This window comes from Megachile rotundata, chromosome 12 (genome assembly GCF_050947335.1).
Source record: "Megachile rotundata isolate GNS110a chromosome 12, iyMegRotu1, whole genome shotgun sequence".
Lineage (NCBI taxonomy): Eukaryota > Metazoa > Arthropoda > Insecta > Hymenoptera > Megachilidae > Megachile > Megachile rotundata.
Window position 1 is genome coordinate 2,901,658 of NC_134994.1, and position 21,054 is coordinate 2,922,711.

The following is a 21,054-nucleotide window of genomic DNA, read 5'->3' on the forward strand; positions in this document are numbered from 1 at the left end:
TAAATGACTATCTACGGCCAAACGCAAGGGACGCGTAGAGGAACTTGGAGTTTGTTACAACTGCTTGAACACCGGACACGATCAGTGAAAGTGCCCCCTTCTCGTAGCGGTGTTTTGCCTGCAGCAGACGACATCATACCCTGCTGCATAATGCAATTCCATCGAACCTCTCTCCAACAAGGATGGAGCAAAGGGCATCAACATCTGCAGACACCTTTCGCGTATACCCATTTGGGTGAGGTCGCATATCTGTGCTCGTCTTCGGACGGCCGGATTTACACTAGTCTGCAGACACCTCTGGCAATGGCCCTCAAGGGTGATGACGTAATGTGATTTCTGCCTAGTGCTCTGAATGTCAACGTGAAGAAATTCAATTAAGCGCGGGTAAACGGCGGGAATCAACTATGACTCGCTTAAGGATTATTGTTGATGACTAGGCATGCTTGGTTATGGAGTCACTACGTTTTTGAACCTTCGCTTAGGAAAATTAACCTATTAATTTCAATGATGAACAGACGACGATATAACCAAGCCTCGGACGCGGAGCTACCTTGTCCCGGGAGCACCGTGGCGGATTTATCCGCTCTGGAGGGGACCACTGGTAATGACTTAGCTATTAACACGGACAACGCTCTTGACATTCCTAAAATTACTGTACCTTTAACACAGGATCAAATCGCATGCCCTTTCTGTGCGAGGAGGGAAGTCCACCTCTTCTATCTTACACTCACAGACTTGGACAAACATTTTAACTCCCACCATCTTCAGAATGATGTTCTATAGGAGTGCGATAAATGTAAAAGATGCTTCAAAAAACTACATGGCGTGGATTGCCATATCCCAAAGTGTAAAGGCATGGATATGGCCGTTCCTAGCGCAGCTTTTCCATGCGAAGCGTGTTCAAGGTCCTTTAACACACAGAGAGGTTTGTCTATGCATGAACATCATGAGCATCCTAGCTTGCGGAACACAAAAAGACAAATTAATGCGTCAAAATCAACCGGCGCGACGGGCGCTGTTTTCAACAAATTAAAAGTGTGGACCGAGGAAGAAATAAAATTAATAATATAGTTAGAATAAGTATGTAAGTCGCATAAATACACCTATCCCCCGATTTACACGGTACTCGGTTTACACGATTTCACTTTTACACGGTTTTTAAATTTGCACCGGCCCGGAACGAGAAGATCCGAGATAGTTGACGAACGTGGTGAGCCCGCGCCAAAATCTTGGCGCGCTAAAAGGCATCGCGTTATTCAACTTTTCAGACGCGCCAGCCGAGGGCAGATAGGCAAACCGGAGGCTCGCCCCGACAGTTTCTCGTGAGTCTCTCGCCAGTCTTCCTCCGAGTCTTGTCCAAGAAATCGAATCAAATACCTGTAGTAAATCCGAATAGTAAAGAACATTTTAAGTTATTTTAAACTTTGTCCCCTACAATTTAGTGTAGTAAATTTTTAGCAGCAGAAAGCTGTACATCATTGTGTTTTTCTATTTGGAATTTTTTAAAATTTCATATATACTGGTTAGTGAAAAACAATTTTAGTTTTTGTAGCATTTTTATAATTTTACTAAAATTTTAGGGGTTTTACCATGCCAAAAGGAATTACAAAAAAACAAATGAAAAGAAAAGTTATATCTTTAGAAAGCAAAATTAAAATTTTGGATCGTCTACATAATGGAGAAAGAGTAATAGATGTTGCTAAATTTTATTCTATGAATGAAGCCACAATAAGGACAATAAGAAAAAATGAAGACTCCATTAGAAAAAGTGTAGCAGCTGGATCTTCTACGAGTATGAGCACAACTACATACGTAAGGGATGTTGCAATGGAAAATATGGAAAAAGCATTAATGATATGGCTAGAAGACACCACTCAAAAGCGGATTCCAATTGATACCAATACAATTACAAATAAGGCTTTGAAGATTTATGAAAAAATTAAGAATCAGTTACCATCTACTTCTTCAGCTGAAAAGAATGTATCTTTTTCTGCAAGCCATGGTTGGTTTGAAAGATTTAAACGAAGACATTCTTTACATAATCTAAGATTGAAGGGTGAACAAGCATCTGCTGATTCAGATGCAGCGCAACAATATCCGGCAAAATTTGCTGAAATTATAGCCGTTAATTCCTACATTCCTGACCAGGTCTTCAATGCTGATGAATCCGGGTTATTTTGGAAAAAAATGCCAGAAAGAACCTATTTGGCTAAAGCTCACAAATCAGCTAGTGGTCATAAAGCAGCGAAAAGTCGTATAACAGTTCTTTTCTGCTGCAACGTTTCAGGCGATCATGTAATGAAACCATTGGTTATTAACAAATCGAAAACGCCACGCTCATTTAAAGGAATAAAGATCAACAACCTTCCCGTTTATTGGATGGCCAATAAGAAGGCCTGGGTTACTGCCACACTTTTCAATGAATGGTTTCATAACTTTTTTGTCCCAGACGTCAAAAGGTATTTAAGTAAAAAGGGGTTGCCTTTTAAGACCCTTCTTTTAATTGATAATGCACCAGGCCATCCTCAAGATTTACATCACGAAAATGTGCAAGTTGTATTTTTACCCAAAAATACGACTTCTTTATTGCAGCCGTTAGATCAAGGGATAATTTCGACCTTTAAGGCACAGTACATCAAGCGAACCTTCAGGTATATTTTAGAACAAATGGAAAATGATGAATCGCTCCCAATTATGGATGCTTGGAAAAAATTTACAATCTTAGATTGTGTTAAGCATATTGGAGTATCATATACCGAAATTAAGCAATCAACGCTCAATGCCTGCTGGAAAAAATTATGGCCAGATGTAGTTGAAGGTGAAAATTCTAGATTACCATTGGAACATGAATATTCTCAGATAATGGAGATGGCGCATACAATAGGAGGAGAAGGTTTCGAGGATTTTGCTGAGGCAGATATTGTAGAACTAATGGAGGACAAAGAATTAGATGAGGATGATTTAGTGGACATGGTTAATGAAACAAATGATCGTGGCAGTGATCCTGATGAAGCAGAGTCTGAACCAGTTGCATTCACAGCAAAAGTCATCCGTGAAGGACTTGAATTAGGGCGAAAATTGGGTAATTATTTTCTACAAAATGACCCGAATGTTGAACGAGCTCTCCTATTTCAGCGAGATATTAATAAACGCTTAACTCAATATGAGGAGGTCTATAAAGATGTGATCAAAAACGAAACACAATTGTTAATTACGGATTTCACTACCAAGGTTCGCCCATCTGAAGTTGTTTCTAATTCATCTAACATCGAACTTGTAACCGTGCTGGTTACATAATATAAGAACACAATATATATCAGTTTATGTATTGCCGCGGTATGGGGTATCCCTACTCCGCTCATACGTCGTGATCATGATTTCATGGGGTTACGGGTAGAGTATTTACCCCACTTTCACTAATTATGCGTGCGCATCGATCCCCACTCGATAACGATCGAAGGAGGTCGATGCGAGAATCAAATTCGGCACTCTACGTCTGGAAGCGAATCGAGTCGGTTCAAGAAAAATCTATTCTGCGAAACACGGTACGCGATTGCGAGGTCAAACCGACCTGATAGATTCGTCAAGCCGACAATTTGTCCGCGACGCGTAAACGCCTCAAACCGAGGAGTCGATCGTTCAAGCCGAACGGTGGCACAGTCAGAGTCAGATTTCGGAACAATTAGTCGATCGTGAACAGCGTAGTAGTCAGAACGTAAATATTGATTTGTATTAAAGCGAATAATCAAATAGATAATTTCTAAATTCTTTGGGTAAAGTTGTGGTAAGTAACGGTTGATTGGAAGTCGATTCTCTTTAATAATTTTCGTCGTTATTCCCGCAGTTGTGAACAGCGATTGAGATCATTTAAATTGTACATTTTGGCGTGGTACAGCTCTCAGGCTCATACAGGCAATTGAAGTGTCGCTCGGCCCACGTAAAGTGTCCCGCCGTATCTTCTAATTGTACCTGTGTGCCCTTGCGAGGGGTAGTCTCGCTGGTGTAGAATTGTATGATTTCTGCCATGTTTGATCGAGGCACAGCTCACAGACTCGTTTGAGTAACCAGAGTATCGCCCAGCTCACAAAAGTGCCCTGCCGCTACTCCTTGGTTGTTCTCAAATGCCTTTGTGAAGAGGTGGACACGACCGCGTGGCACAGCTTTCGCTCTGTTTGGAGGTTAATTTGTTCGAATCGGATTCATACTCAGTTTGGGTAACCGAAGTGTCGCCCAGCCCACATATCGTGCCTGCCGGCATCTTCTGGTTGTTCTCAATCAGTGCATGAATCTCATAGTACAGGCACCTTTTGGCTTTTCCCGAGTTGCTCGACAAGGTCAATTTGTGTGTTACTGTACTATTCGCGTCGCGAATTACACGATCGGATCAGTACTGTTGGAATCAGGCGTCCGGCATCAGAGCAAGTCTTGAGCCCCAATAAACTCCTCTAGACGAACTCCTAGGTGTCACAACCTGATCTCGACTTCGTGCGAGTCTCCACCGGAACATCTCCTCCGATTTATCGGCCGAGTGTAAAAGGTGCTGCGACAATCCTCAATCGTGCTATTTACCGAGGCATCGACTCCAACCACCAATTTAAATATATATATGTAAATAACTAATCGAAATTTCACATAAAGCATTTACATTCCTTTCGCATCTTCGAGCGCCGACTCATTGAAAGTCACTAGACTGAACGAAACTTATTGTTAAATATACATGTATGTACGTATGTGTTGGATTTGCAGAATATACATATATATATATATTGTCTTATGTTAACTCTAAACGAAAGAGGTTTCTAACTTTCTTTAACGACCAGTCAGACCACTCCGCTATCCAGTACCTGGAGGCCCGAACCCTCCATTTAAATCATTCATAGATTAAAGCACGTTTATTCTTACTGAGAAGCCCAAGCTGGGCTTTAAACCAGACAGAATTCACAGAAAATATAACGACAAAATTCGTAGAAGCAACGCCCGTCTCCGGGCGTATCTAAATAAACAAAATCACGTTTACAAACTTGAATCGCATCAACCACTATCGAGTGATGAAAGTGATATCATACCAATCAGGAATAAAAGATTAAGAGTCTACGAAAGTGATAACAGTAACTAAATTTCTGGTTAAATTTTTTAATTTATATTTCTCGTTTCTATATGTAAAATGAATTACATACATATACCTTTATATTTTTGTCATTTTATAAATAGACAATTATTTTTATGTTTTTAAGATATATTTAGTTTTATTTTACGTTGAAATAAATGACTGAATTATGCACATTTTAGTTTGTTTTTGATTTACACGGTTTTACGTATAAGAATCTACGATTTCGATTTACACGGTTTTCTAAGGAACCTATCTTCAGTGTAAATCGGGGGATAGGTGTATATAAATGTTGAAATAAGCAAACACATTCCAAGTAAGACGCCCAATCAGATAAAAAATAAACGACGTGACTTTAAATTAATGAATATGAAAAATGTTGCGAGCAAAGATACGACAGAAGAAACGGAAAGTGATGAAGAATGCGAGAAAACCTAGCAATGATTCCTTCGACGCTAATGAAAATGCTGACCACTCCTTACAGACTGAAGTCGACAACTCGATCAACCCCAACGTACTGAGTGCTCATGACAATGACGAACCAACAAACGATAATCAATATAATTTATGCCGCGAAAAACTATGTCAGGAAATAGAAAAATCGATTAACATGCCCGCAGAAGTAACAGAAATATATAAAAATTTAAAAGAAATTTGGTCCACACATAAAAATTGTCCTACTGAGTTAAAACAAAAAGTTGATTTTTTCGTGTCCAGCACTTTAACAAAATTTTTACTAACTAATGCTAAAAAAGAACGAAAATAACGATAACAGCAATAACAAGACTAATAATAATAACAAGAACAAAAGAAATATAAATTTATCAAAAACAAATGATCCTAATATCAAAAACAAAAATAACAATAATAGAAGAATAAATAATAACCGAAAAAACACGCGAAATAGACTTAAAAGATACTCTTACGCTAGGTGTCAAGAAATGTACAAAGAATGCCCCAAAAAATTAGCGGACGCCATAACCAATCATGATAATTCGCTTTGGGAACCACCAAAGGAATTACCACCTGTCAATCAAATCGAAGAATTATACAAAAACTTATGGGGTAAACCCGGTCCTTCAGCGGTTCCGGTGTTCAATCAAAATGTTCCACAGTTAAATTTAAACGATATATTCCCGCCAATCGATTCTTCTGAGATAATTCGCCGGATTAAAAAACTCAAAAATAAATCTGCGACCGGTCCTGATGGATTACAAAAAAGGCACCTGCTAATACCTGGCGTTGAGCTAATATTAAATACATTATATAATATTTTATGTTAAGCCTCCACTACCCCTCAACGTGGAAAGAGAATCGCACTACATTAATACCCAAAAGAAATAAAGATACAAGCATGGTGAGTAATTGGAGGCCCATTACCATTAGTTCTGTATTAAGTAGGATTTTTTCATCAATTATTGATTCTAGGCTAAGAAATGTAATTGTTCAAAATTTTAGGCAAAAAGGTTTTACATCTGAAAATGGATGTGTCCATAATATTGCTTTGTGACGTGTATTTTATACCCGTCACAAGGAACCTCCTCGGGAGACCGGACAGTCATTGCATTAGGGGCAAAAACCGTCTAGAGAGAGAACGAAGCGCATAGAAAATATAGTACGATCGGAATCTGTCGCCGCTTTATTTTGTATGTACCATCGGATAACGACATCATCACCAGCGAAGGAACACCGTACGTCGAGGGAACGCACCGCTACCCTGCCGCTACCCCGCTCGGATCCAGCAATAGACCAAGAGAGGCAGCGGAATAAGGTCTGCGAGAGAGCGACGTACGCCTAAGGAAGGTTCCGCTACCCTGCCGCTCCCCCGCTAAGGACCTGCGATAGAGGACGAGAGATCGCGGAGCAAGAGGAGGTCCTGCCGAAGATGCCTTCGCGAGAAGACGGAAACTTCGGCCTAGGGTGGGGGTGATCACGAGGTGTCCGAATATCGGCATAAGGGCACGCGGTTTAGCATTCTGTATTCGGCATCTGCCCTGTCGTGTGCCAAGTAATCAGAGTTTTTTTTGGACATCGTACCTGCCGCTGCTACCCCAGGACTCTTTGCCCTATCAGACATCTCGGTAAGCCCCTCACCTTCTATCGTTGTAAAGAATTCGAAATCGAGAATAACGTACCGTGGGTTGTCGATCACCGAGTGTGCCAATCACCGGCCGATTCTGCAAAATGTGGCCGGGGTGTCGACATTGATCGTTAGTTAGTAATTAGGTTAAGTAATTGCGGAAAATCCGGAAGTATCATGAGATAGGAAGATCGAGAAGCGATCTTCCTATAAGCCACACTCGACAGGTCACTGAAACGGACCGGGGGATTGGTACCGCGTTAGCCACAATTTAGTTTCTTAGTCTCGCGAAAGCAAAGCAAATTTTGTGCCCACCCACGTCTTGATTTCGAATTCTCATTTACGCGGGAGCAGATCGGAAAGTGCATGTTTTGTCGTATCGGACATTTCGTTTGTCGCGCTAGTTCTCGCCTTCTCTCTCTAGACGGTCGTCGATACAGAATCAATTCGCGTATAAGAATAAATAGCGTCGCATCTAGTTAATTGCGTTAGCTTTCGTGCGTTTAGGATAATTGCGTTTCGTTGCGTTATATTGCGTTAGAATCTTTGCGTTTCGTCGCGTTATATTGCGGTAGAATAATTGCGTCGCGTTTCGTTAGTCATTATAATTGCGTAGAGATAATTGCGTCGCGTATCATTCCGAAAATCGACGACTGTATCGCGCTTAGGAATTGGCATTACCCCATTTACGGGAATAGAATCTCGAACATCGGTCATTTGCTAAGTATTAACGAACGAGTTGATTGTCGGGATACGGAAGCATACTGTTCATCGCCTAGATTAATTAGATTTACAATAAACAGCGCTGCTTTTACTAAATACTGCTGAGTCGAGGTTTCTTACGAATTACCCCGGAATATTCTATCAAATCCGCCTCCGCGTCTAGCCTCCTTACCCTGTAAGAATCACACCACCACGCCGGTTCGAGTCTCTCGCGTTAAGGTTCTTTATCGCGACGCGGAAACGCATCTGGCGCCCAATTAATTAATAAATCAAAGCGGTATCGATCAGATTCGAATCGGGCGCCGAAGTGCTACTCGTCCGTGAATCCGCGGAGGCGCCGCGACGGTCGTAGTCGCGGATCAGGTCGAAAGGGCCGTTTCGAGAATTCGCGGGCGGGGCGGGATCGCGGGCCACCATCGAGCTAGCCGCGAAATACCGCATAGTAACTTTATTAAATAGTTTTAGCGAGAAGTAAGATTAAAACAGACGGTACTTTCATAATATTGGATATATCCAAAGCCTTCGATACGATCCCACATTCGGCAATAAAACCAAGTTTAGTTAAAAAAGGTATTCCAGAGCCTATCATAGAATTAATAGTTAAAATGTATACGGATTGTTCTACAATAATTAAAACACGAATAAAAAGTAACAATAAAAATCAAGCTAAAAACTATAACGACTGTAACGAGGCATATTTTCATTTAGTTGATTAGAGGATCCACCCGAATTGTCAGCCCCACTCCTCCGCCCAAGCGGACCCCTTCGCCACTGGGGCAAGTACGAGTGAGAGTATGTATATTGTACGTATGTATATTGTATGTATATTGTATGTATATTGTTGTATATTGTACTATATACAAGTGAGAGTGTGCCGTGTGTGTGTGTGTTTCTCTCCTATATTCACATAATTGTAAAAAGATAAGGCAAAGTGTGACAAATTAGGAATTGCAGCGTGTTCGATTCATCTGATTCTACATCGATTCGTAATAAGCTACTGGTAATAAGCCACTCGCTCGGGTTTGGGCAGTTGCTTGTTACGAATCTGGTATATTATTCCATTCACGAAAATTTACTACTATTAAAAAGAGAAAGCATGCTATGTTCTGTCCTTGTCTAAAGAATAACATCGCTGCTCGACCGATTACTTTATAGTTTACCGCTACCGTCGTCGCGCTCGGGAACAAAGGCAAGCCGAAAATATACCTGATTCGTAACAAGCAACTCGCCAGACCCGAGCGAGTTGCTTATTACGAATCAATACTGTATCTTTCTTTTGTACTCGCGCGTACCGTGTGCCCCCGCGCCGCGAAAGCCTCCCTTGCAATTGGCGAGCCGATCTTTTTTCCTCGACCGTTGCTTGTAACGCGTGGGGCCCACTATAGTTTTTCCGTTCTGTTCTGCTTATGTGGCCCACTTGGGGCCCGAATAAAAGCGTTTTCTGTTGGATACAAACTCGCGGGTCTTTTACTGATTTTCTTTCTGACCCCCTCTGATTCCCGCTCCCGACCGAGCAGCCGGAAGGGCGATTACCGCGGACGTGTGCATTGGCATTGGCGCCCCGTAAAATAAATCGGCCGTGGGTTGGGTGTGAGCATCGGTACGTGGAGGGCCATTTTCCCTGACTGCCCCCACTCTAGGGAACCCCCTTCGGGCTTTCCCCCACCGATTCCGTCACACGACGGTATTAAAATTAAAATACTTAGGGGAGTTAAACAAGGAGATCCCTTGTCCCCTCTTTTATTCAATCTCTGTTTGGAACCTTTAATTGAGAAATTAGAAGAAGAAACGCAAGGTATTCAAGTGAGTGATTCATTTAGAGTGTCCGTGCTTGCATTCGCAGACGATATCGTTTTACTCGGTCATGATGTAAACGATGCAAAACGACAGCTTAAAATAGTAATACAATACTTAAAAAATTTAGGAATGAACATATCAGCCGAAAAAAGTACAACGTTCCAAATTAATATAAAGAAAAACTCTTGGTTTGTCACGGACCCCGGAATCAAGACCGAATCGGGAGACAAAATACCTGCGACGGAACCCGAAACTATTTTTAAATACCTTGGAGCTAATATTGGCCCATGGAAAGGTCTTCAGTGTGGAATCATCGTACCTGAAATAATTGATTTGATTAAAAGAATTAGAAAATTACCATTAAAACCTCATCAGAAAATTGACCTCTTAACTACATATATATTACCGCGTTTTATTTATAGTCTTTTAATTAATCCACCAAGCGATTCGGTACTTAAACTTTTAGATAGCGAAATTCGATTACAAATTAAAGAAATACTGCATCTGGTGCCTTTCACAGCAACAGGGTTTTTTTATACGCCAAAACCTAGTGGTGGCCTAGGTATACCGGCGTTTCGAACACATAATAAAATTAGGTGCACTCAAAAATGCTATTAAAATGAAATGCTCTTTAGATCCTAAAACTTCGAATTTAATAAGCGGTAAAACAGAAGAAAATTTAAAACGTATTGCTAATTCTTTAAGAATTAATTGGCCTGCCACTCTAGATGACATCGATAGTGCAAAAAGACGGTTAAAAAAAGAGCATATCCAGCAATGGTCAGACCTGAAATGCCAGGGCCAAGGCGTTGAAGAATTCGCTAGAGATAAGTTAGGCAATGCATGGTTAAAAGAAACTTACCTGCTAAAACCGTCGTGCTATATAGACGCAATTCGTTTGCGAACCAACACCTTTGGAACCAAAACGGTTTTAGCCAGAGCAGACAAAAAGATCGACGTCTCATGTAGACGCTGGAAAGCACAGCCTGAAACTCTTGGTCATGTGCTTGGTCTATGTCAACACATAAAAGCCTTGAGGATTAAAAGACATGACGAAGTTAAAAATTTTATAGCAGAAAAGCTCCAGTCCAAAAATGAAGTTTTTGTTGAACCCACTCTTCAAGTAGGAGGTAGTACATACAAACCCGACCTCATAATTAAAAATGAGCGACGGCTTTTCATTGTCGACGTAACAGTCCGCTTTGCAAATAGGGATTACCTCCAACGTGCTAAAGCAGAAAAAATAAATAAATACCAAACATGTTTGAAATATTTAAAAGAAAAATACAAAATAAAAGAGGGTGAGGTCCTGCCAATAGTACTAGGTAGTAGAGGAGCTGTACCGCCAAATACGAAACGAAACTTACAAGGAAACATATCGAACCGCGACACACCGATTTTAATGAAACTTATGTGAAAGATAGTTCTCAAAAAAATATTTGACACGTATTTTTTTTTATCGACAATCGTTCACATTGAAGGGGTGAAAATAGTCCTCGAAGTTGGGGGTTGAAACCATGTTTTTGGGAATATCTCCGGAACGAAAGAAGATAATTGAATTCTTTTTTTTGTAAATTGTTCGTCTTTAGATAGGAAATTTTTGTGCGTAAAAAAATTTCAAGAAACTTTATTTGTTTAAATAATATTTAAAAAATTCATCATTTTTGTTTAAATTTTTGCACTAAATGTTGATCTATTTTTTTGCAACTTCGTGTACGTAAACTATGGACAAAAATAGAGGATACGTGGTTTTGGAATTTTTTGTTTGTTGCAATGTTTATTAGATATATAATTTAACATCACCTCCTGTGAAGAGGGGCAATCAGCAGTTTTATTAAAAATATCATTATTTTTACAATCTTTTACGTTATTTTAGCGATTTTATACCTCTTCATATGGAATTAATTGATTTCTGAATGATTATTGTAAGCGTCGCAGGTATGAGCGTGACGCGGTTAGAATCAACGCCGAAAGGAACATAGGCATTTGTGGCCAATATTGTTAAAAAATAATTTAATTTATTATTTTCTGAGTTTCTTAAAAAATCCCAATGTTTCCAAAAGTTCTAAATATTTTATTTAGAATGAAGTCTTTACGCCTGTAAAAATATAAAAGCAGTATTGGCCATAAAAGCCTATGTTCCTTACGGCGCGGTGTTGATCATAACCGCGTCACGCTCATACCTGCAACGCTTACAATAATTATTGAGAAATCAATTAATTGCATATGAAGAGGTATAAAATGTCTAAAATATAGTAAAAGATTGTAAAAATAATGATATTTTTAATAAAAATGCTGATTACCCCTCTTCACACGAGGTGACTTTAAATTATATATCTAATAAACATTGCAACAAACAACAAATTCCAAAAACACGTATCCTCTATTTTTGTCTATAGTTTACGTACACGAAGTTGTAAAAAAATAGATCAAAATTTAGTGCAAAAATTTAAACAAAAATGATAAATTTTTTAAATATTATTTAAACAAATAAAGTTTCTTGAAATTTTTTTTCGCACAAACATTTCCTATCTAAAGACGAACAATTTACAAAAAAAAGAATTCAATTATCTTCTTTAGTTCCGGAGATATTCCCAAAAATATGGTTTCAACCCCCAACTTCGAGGGCTATTTTCACCCCCTTAACATGAATGATAGCAGCTAAAAAAAAATACGTGTCGAATATTTTTTCGAGAATTACATTATATCCAAGTTTCATCAAAATCGGAGATTATCACTTCGGGATGGTCCCTTGTTAGTGTCATAAACCCTGGGTTTCCCTTAGGGTCCGCATCGCGAGATCAAGCGACCATCGGCTGGTCGCGTAGTTGACCTAGGCCTTGGGAAATTCCGCTGCGTTGCCACCTTCACCAGCAAACGCTACTCCCGTCAAACCATATCCCCGCTTCAAGGAAGCGTGCTTCGGGCACAAGAGGGAGGTTCTATGCTTTGGCGGGACTTAGATTAATGTCATTTGGCAAAAATATAAAATAGGAAATCGAACGCAAGCATAAGAGAACTTTGAGAACTTTGTTACCGAGAAAAGTCTTGACGTGTGCTCCTGTCCGGATTAAATAAGAAAAACGCAAATCACTGCAGTTATATTTTATATCCTACACGTAATCCTTCAAATTTTTTCAAAAAAATCCCAAATTGACCCAAATTTTTTTCCACGTCGTATCGTAGCGCCGACGACACCATCTTGATTCCCCTCCTCGCCGCACCTCCTGCGTGCATTTTGAAATTACTGTAGCCCGAAACATGTTTTCGACAACTTTGCACCCTTATTCCCACGTTATTGTTGACGCTACCCCCGAGTGCGTGGTATCGTTGGAAACTACTCCGGGGGTAGATGATCTCTGCGTGCAGAAATTTCAAAAGTGGTGGTCGGGGCTGAAATTTTTTTCGAAAACTTTCGAAAATGATAGATAGCCGTTGACGTCTTTTTTGCGGTATGAAAAAGGGCGGGAAAAACGCTACAACCCACCCTTTGAATCGACGCTGTAGCTTCAAATTTTTTATATACAGGGTGACTCAAAAAAGGCGGTCCCCCTTAATATCTCGAAAACTATGCACTTTAGAGAAAAATGTTTGAGACAGGAATTACAGGGTATGTTGTACTCTATCCTACCGCAACATTCATTTTTGTCACGGGTCGTGGTCATTTGAAGGTCGAATAGATTTTTCGATCGTAAAGCGATATTTTTAATTTGGGGAATTGATAGCATGGAGAATTCTACGTTCGACTGTAAAATAAGAAATTTAAAAAAAGTTGTGGGAGGGAATTTTTGAAAAAATTTTTGGAAAAAGAAACAGAATCTTGAACATCTGTTTGCAGCATGAGAAAGTGTCGGCAAAACCCTACAGGTGTCACTTTTTTCGAAGCTGTAGCTTTGTTTCGAGGATGTAGCTTCAACTTCCGGTTATACAGGGTGGTCCAAAAAACTTGGTCCACCCGTGTATCTACGAAACTATAGGTTATAAAGAAAAATGTTTCAGACAGGAATTACAGGGTATATTGTATTCCATCCTACTACTGCGTAGGATAATTTTTTTTTTTTTTTTCAGTCAAAATTGACTGAATCTCTATTTTATACCACGAAAGAGTAGCGGAGAAACCCTACAAATACCGCTTTGTTTCGAGGTCGTAGCTTCGAGTTTGAATTCTACAGGCCCATTCAAGAAGAGTGGTCCCATTGAATATCTCAGGAACTATAGGTTCTGGAGAAAGATCAGCTTATAGATCCATCCGCCGCATCAATTGCTGACTACCCACATGAACTCCTCAACCACGTCGAAGTTGCTGGCTTGCCTCCGCATGAGCTTCGCCTCCGTGTGGGCGCCATCGTGATGCTCATACGAAATATGTCTCCTATACAAGGATTGGTAAACGGGACAAGACCACGTATCACGTCTCTCGGAAACCTGATTTTCAGAGCAACGATAATTACTGGCACCAATATTGGACAAGACGTTATAATACCACGAATAAAATTAATACCCAGCAACAGTACCTTGGGGGTAGATTTTAGCCGAGAGCAATTTCCGGTGAAGCTTGCATTTGCGATGACCATTAACAAGTCCCAAGGACAGACACTTCAACGTGTGGGCATATATCTTCGAGAGCCAGTATTTGACCACGGACAATTATACGTAGCAATGAGCCGTGTAACATCACGCTCCAATTTACGAATCCTAATAGGCCACCAACACTTTTCAACACATCCAGATTCGTCTTACACAAAGGTTACATCTGTCACGGTCATATTGTACTCTATAGTATAAAATCATAACGTAACTGTGTCACGCGAAATGCTGGATCGTGGGCACGGATCACTCACGTTCCGGACTACACAGGTGCTGTCCGGGCATGGTTGTTTTGCTGAGTACCTGTGTCGGATGGGAAGGGAGCAATCGCCGCGATGTCGTCATTCGCGTGGGAGAGACACTTCCTCCAGTGTGAGGTGGGGAGTGATCTCTCCCCGGGAGGGGTCGTCCGGGCCATGCTAGACTCGGCCAACAAGTGGGAGGCCGTCGTCTAATTCTGCGAGACGGTTGTCTCTAAGAAGGAGGCGGCAGAGCGCGATAGGGAGCGCCGAGGGGCTCGGCGGATCGCGAGGGCGGTTCGTCCCGGGAGAGGGGGTGGTCGTCGGACGCGTGTGTGTAAGTTGACGGTAAGGGGCGGCACGGCTTCACCGTGTCGCCCGTGATTCCCCGGGGAGTCACTATTATCGTAGTTAGGACGTAGGGGCGCGCGTGCGCTGTTCGCGAGGCATTGCGACCCCATTCGGGAGAGCCGGTCTCCGTCGCGGGGGTCGCACGGTCGCACTGGCCTTGGACGGGGTTTCCAAGGTTCACTGCACACGGCCGAGGGATGAGACGTTGACAAACATGGAAGTGTCAACGGCTCAAAAAATGGGCGCTGGGTGGGGGTGTATTCTCGGGATTAGTTTTCTAGGGAACATCTCCGCTACACTTGGAGAGGAGGCTTAACCTCCGATCAGAAGAAGGGTGCAGTATGGCACGTAGCGGGGATAGGTGGAGGGTGTGCGTTTCGGTCCCTTCACCTGGTCAACTCGCGAAGAAGGCTCCATAGTCAGGTTTTAGCCGGTAAAAATCCGGCATATTCCCTGGTCCTCCCCCGAAGAATCGGGGAAACCTATGAAGGTTTCCTGACTCAAAAAAAAAAAGAAAAAAAAAAGGGTTAGATTAGATTAGGTTGAAATTTAGCAAGCCCTCAGCGCTGTTACTAGAAGCTATTTGTTAGTTCACTGTCACAGTGGAATTTCTGACAATGAGTGTTTTTCTCTTGAGAATCCTGTATAGGACAAATCTTTGTAACAGAATCAACCATCGCCTTAGAGTGTCTGGAGATTTGTTGCAACAATACTTTTAAAAGAGCATTAGGTTGCGAAAAACCGCCGACTGCTCATTTTAACAAGTATAATTAATTATTATAATAGCAAACGTTAACACCATGCCGAAAAGCCCCAGAACACCGAAGAAGAAAGAAGCAGCAAGAAAGAACTTAGCGGAGGAGACCTTAGTCGTGACTCCCACCAAGGTGTTGGTGCCGGACATGGTCTCAACTCAGTGATGAGATATTGGACGGGTTTTTGCGCGCATGCGCGAGAAATGCAAGAGCGTACGCAGCGTATGTATTTAGTGGCGCAACTAAATGGCTTTATTATATATTTTGCTTAGAGTTATTTTAGTACCCTTCCTTTCCATCTGCTCCTCAAATATGAAAATATGTATATAATGGATTCTTATCCAACCTATACATTCATATTTCACAACCAAATTATAAAAATTTTTGAAAAATAATGAGGGTTGATTAAGGTATCCTATTTTATTGAAACTTGTACTTTACTGAGACTAAAATTGCCGCGCTTTATAAAATTGCAGCTCAACTAGAGCTGCTGCTATTAAACGGCTTATGAGCTGGGAGACTGTCTTTAGCTTCGTTAAGTGCCAAAAACATAGTGGCGATTTCATTAAGCACACGAAAGTGGGACAGGCTGTTGTCACTTGGGAATGGCGTGGGCCACAATTGTGCGTGTATATCTACGGGGAAGGTATTGAAATACCGCCATGGGTGAACAAAATATTCGGCAATGCGTATGCGGCAACAACACGCCGCCACTTCAAGTCCGTGCCCGACGGAGCCGCATTGAGAGATGGAAATAAGGTCCATGTGCTCGATGGGAAATTGTGCGATCCCCGCGGTATTTTAGACCCAAAGGACTACATAGGGCACGTGTTATTCATGGATGATGGGTTCTATTTTATCTATGGTGGGGAAGCAGACGCGCCGTTACCCTCCATCAAGCCGGCGCAACCAGGCCCACCATACCCAGGGACCATCCAGTGTAGTGAATGCCCTATGGCCCCAATTCAAGAAGTATCGGAGGTTGAAGAGGAGAGTGAAAATACGGATGTCGATATGCAACCCGTTGACGAATTAGAAGAGGAGCGAGAAGAAAATTCTATCAGGCAGATAGAACCTCCTAGCTTTGATGGAGAAAGAACTTCTGAAGAGTGGAAAGACTACTGGGGGACAAGGTATACCAAGTACACATATGGGGAGTGGACATTTGTCAGATGTAAGGACGCATCAGTGTATGCAGGACACACTGCATCTAGCCCTCACTACCTGAAAGTTTATCCTGACATTAAGACTAGGCTCGAGACGTTGAAGTTGACGACGGCGTCGTCGCCTATAGCGTGTTTCTACACCGACTCAAGGGTAGGAAGATATTACTGCCGCGGGGCTAGACAGACTTTCTTGATGATACGAGAAAGGACAGCCATACTGTGTCACTGCTTAGTGATCTCAATGCCTCAAAGGTTGATGAGTGGCCAATTTATATATTACTGGACACAAGGTTATTGGCCGTATAGTAGGGGAAATGTACAGATTGGCTCGGTCGTCACCATAGCCAGGAAAGTAGACAACCTATACTATTACGCAGTAATGAACGGATCAACGCAGTATACGGAACACCCCTTAGAGGATCTTGGGAGACTAACCAAAACTACTTACGTCAGGAACCGGCGTGTGGCAACCGGGGAGTGCAAGATAAAATACATAGAGAAATGCAAATTTAAATACAACACTATGTACCGGTTACTTGATGCCCAAAAGCACGTAGTGTGTAGTTGGACGCAGTGCCATCGAGTAGTGTATGAGCCATGGGATTTCGAATACTGTGCTATGGCCAACACCCAGGTTGTAAACAACATAGGGCAAAACCTCAACTGGAGATTGACATCGTCGATGCAGGAGGGCTTTCGTATTTCCTAAAGAGACAGGAAAGAGCACTGGAGGCGGCAATAATGTCAGGTGAGTTAGAAAGCGCTCCATATATTCCAAGTGTTGCGTTCGAAGAGCCAAGTTTTGTGCAGAAAAACAGTATAATATTGAGGCTGGTTGCCGACACTTCTCTCTACGTGAGGGAAGCTGGGGGTGAAATTATCTTAGGAACGCCTATAGCGGACGCGGCCTCTAAAATAGGCGCAGTGTGTAGACATTTAAGAAGACTAGGCTTTCCTATGATCACTATTTTAAGTGACCTGCAATTAAAATAGGTGGCACCGGCACAAGAGCTGCCACTAATTTTTACAGGGACTGTGTTCGGGGAATTTGTTCGATAAAGAAATCTCGAATTCAAATTCCCCGAACATTTGGTCCTTCGAGCCGGATGCGAGAAACGAACCCGTTCCTTCGTGCCTTGAGTGGAAGTGACTAGTGTTGTGCTGGAGAACTAGTGAGTGCCTTTTCGAAAAGTGGAGTGTGTTTTCCGCTTCTTCGGTTCTGCTAAACTCAATTCGCTCGCGTTGCCTCGCTTCTTTTCTCTTTCGTACTCGTGCTGTGACGTCACTTGTTGTCGTTTCGGTGTCGGCCGACCAATCAGTGTTTATAAACTTGCGACAGCTGATACTTCTAGAAGTCGATCCAAATTCGGTGACAACTATCGGTGGTTTCAACAGCTGCATCTGAAATTTTTTAAAAATTATACTTAAGTGAGAACTTCAAAAAAAAAAAAAATCTCATCATGCCGAACACCGCCTCATTCTCCGACCTCCTACGTGAACAGGAAGAACTCGCCGGCTGGATCCAGCGGTTCTGGAGCAACCTTTGCAAACTGGGGAAGGATAAAATAACTCGCGCCGTATTGGAGCAGCGAATGGGTCTCCTTGACCGCTACTGGAGCTCCTTCTTTTCCGGGCATCGAGCTTTGATGCGATGCAAAGAAGCCGCAGCAAGTTCTTATGTACAACAAGATGTTTTTACCACGATAGAGGAGGCCTATTTAAACACGTCGGCAATGATAGCGCAGCAGCTCGCGGATCGAACTCCTTCGCTACGCTCTGAGGTCGAGCAGATTGCAGCGCAGCCACAGCTGCCAAAAATTGATCTTCCGACCTTCTCCGGTGACCCCCTACAGTGGGAAAGCTTCCGCGACTTATTTAAGAGCCTGGTACATGACGTACCCCACTTGTCGGATATTAAAAAACTCCTCTATTTGAAGTCAAGTTTGACCGGAAGTGCGGCGGAAGTGATTCAAAATACCCCCATTACGGAGGCTGATTACCGTGGAGCTTGGGAGGATTTAGAGATACGATACGGAAATTTACGCTTATTATCATTTTCGCATCATCGTGCTCTCCTCGCCTGCCCACCTGCAAAACAACAATCGGTTTCGGAATTAAAACGACTGCTCGATACATTTCGACAAACGATTCGAGCATATACTACTTTAAAGAAACCAGTCACAGCCTGGGATGAATGGTTCGTTTACCTATTAACCCAAAAATTGGACAAAGTTACTCACCTGGCCTGGGAAACTTCCTTGGTGAATTCTAGGGAGATACCATCATTCTATGAGCTGTCTAAGTTCCTGGAAAACCGCATCCAGGCGTTGGATGCCGCTCAGATGACAGACCCTGCTGCTCAGGCTACTCCCAGCAACGACGGCAAGTCTAAAATTAAAGGGGGTACCGCCGTTAAGAAGTCTGCATCGACTTTCCACACAACGAAAAATACGGCTTCCCGGAAATGCCCCTCTTGTTCTGGCAATCATGGACTAGGATATTGTACAAAGTTTAAAACATTATCTCCGGCCAAACGCAAGGGACGCGCAGAAGAACTGGGTGTTTGCTACAACTGCCTGAACACTGGACACGAGCAGCAGAAGTGTCCTTCCTCGCAGAAATGCTTGGCCTGCAGTCGACGACACCACACTCTGCTGCATGATGCAATGACATCGAGCCCGTCTCCAACAAAGATGGTACAAAAGGCATCAACGTCTGGTGACACCGCTGGCTTATCTTCCGATCAAGGTCCTTCAACTGCAAACGCTCTTGCCCTAACGGTGTCTCGCTCAGTTGCACTGTTAGCTACAGCCCGTGTCAAGTTGGAGGCGCCGTCTGGAGAAATGATCGAAGTCCGAGCTCTTCTTGACACTGGGTCGGACTCGTCCTTCGTGACCTCCTGGGTCGCCCAAGCCCTGCGCTTGCCACGGCGGGCGGTACGGGTCGCAATTTCGGGAGTCCAGGAACAGGAAAGTGGAGTTGCAACCCGTGAAGTGAACTTTGTCGTCCGTTCCCGTCATTCCGAAGACTTCCGGCTGTCCGTTCGAGCTCTAGTGCTAAGGAAGCTCACTTCTTTGTTGCCAACACACCAAGTCAAAGGCTCTTCTTGGCCTCACCTTCAAGGCCTTCTTTTAGCAGACCCAGACTTTGGCGTGCCATCTCGTGTGGATCTTATTCTTGGAGCCGATGTGTGCGGGAGCCTCTTCCAGGAAGGAACTCGTGTGGGACCCGAAGGATCGCCTATCGCCAAACTCACCCCTTTCGGCTGGGTGTTAATGGGGACCACTTCCTTAGACAACTCTTTGGTAACTGGGACAGCTCGTAGCTTTCACACTCAGACGGAGGACTCCGTCACCAAGCTTCTCCAACGGTTCTGGGAAGTGGAGGAGGTGAGGGAGCCAACCCCACTATCAGAGGAAGAGGAGAGGTGCGAGAGGCATTTCCAGGAAACTCATACGCGGGATTCAAACGGTCGGTATATTGTTTGCTTACCATTCATCCGAGATCCAGTTGCCACACTTAAACCTTCCAGGTCGACAGCTCTAAAATTAATGTTAAACTGTGAACGTCGGCTTGCGTCAAATGACAGTTTGAAGGAAAGCTATGGTAGCTTTATGAAGGAGTATCTAACCTTGAATCATATGCAGGTTGCATCGGAACCGGATCCCCAGCATCCGGCGCACTATTTACCTCATCACGCTGTTGTGAAGAAGCACGATCCCACTGCGAAGATTCGGGTAGTCTTCAACGCGTCGTTCCGGACCGCTTCAGGATACTCCCTGAATAATTGCTTGGCAACTGGACCTAAAATGCAAACAAACTTATGGCTCATTCTGACTCGCTGGCGTCTGTTTCGTGTAGCTTTTACTACTGATATTATTAAAATGTTTCGTCAAATAAAGGTACACCAGGCAGATGCGGATTGGCAAAGGATTTTATGGCGTCCGAACCCTGGCGTTTCAGTGCAAGATTACCAATTAACCACAGTCACCTATGGGACCGCCTGTGCCCCCTTTTTGGCATTGAGAGTGCTGTCACAACTGGCTAAGGATGAAGGAGGACATTTTCCCCTTGGAGCTCAAGCGATACATCGACATACATATGTCGATGATATTCTAGCCGGAGCGGATGATTTAGAAAATGCATTCGAATTAAAACGCCAGGTTATAACTATCTTTAGAGCTGGTGGATTCGAACTAAGTAAGTGGGCTTCGAATCTACCGCAGCTCCAGGAAGAGGACAATACTGA

The 21,054-nt window shown here is 42.7% G+C and overlaps 2 protein-coding genes across 3 annotated transcripts in view; one reads left to right on the forward strand and one right to left on the reverse strand.

The window, feature by feature from the left end:
- The window catches only part of LOC105662952 (uncharacterized), a 53,442-nt gene extending 42,194 nt beyond the window's left edge, over positions 1 to 11,248 (reverse strand). For both annotated transcript variants that reach the window (XR_013040049.1, XM_076537744.1), the window contains exons 1-2: positions 10,570 to 11,248; positions 9,975 to 10,026 (exon numbers count right to left, since the gene is read on the reverse strand). The gene's annotated coding sequence lies outside the window, so the exon portion shown is untranslated. The remainder of the gene's footprint in view (positions 1 to 9,974; positions 10,027 to 10,569) is intronic.
- A 7,017-nt stretch (positions 11,249 to 18,265) lies between these two features.
- On the forward strand, positions 18,266 to 21,054 carry LOC143265521 (uncharacterized). Its single transcript, XM_076538163.1, has 2 exons — positions 18,266 to 20,990; positions 21,032 to 21,054. Exons 1-2 carry the CDS (start codon positions 18,266 to 18,268, stop codon positions 21,052 to 21,054), a joined length of 2,748 nt encoding a protein of 915 aa, XP_076394278.1.

Excerpts from the sequence above, each read along its gene's own strand:
- LOC143265521 (XM_076538163.1), top strand. The coding sequence starts at position 18,266 with ATGCCGAACACCGCCTCATTCTCCGACCTCCTACGTGAACAGGAAGAA. Across the intron at positions 20,991-21,031 it reads TATAACTATCTTTAGAGCTG|CTCCAGGAAGAGGACAATAC; the intron begins GTGGATTCGAAC and ends AATCTACCGCAG.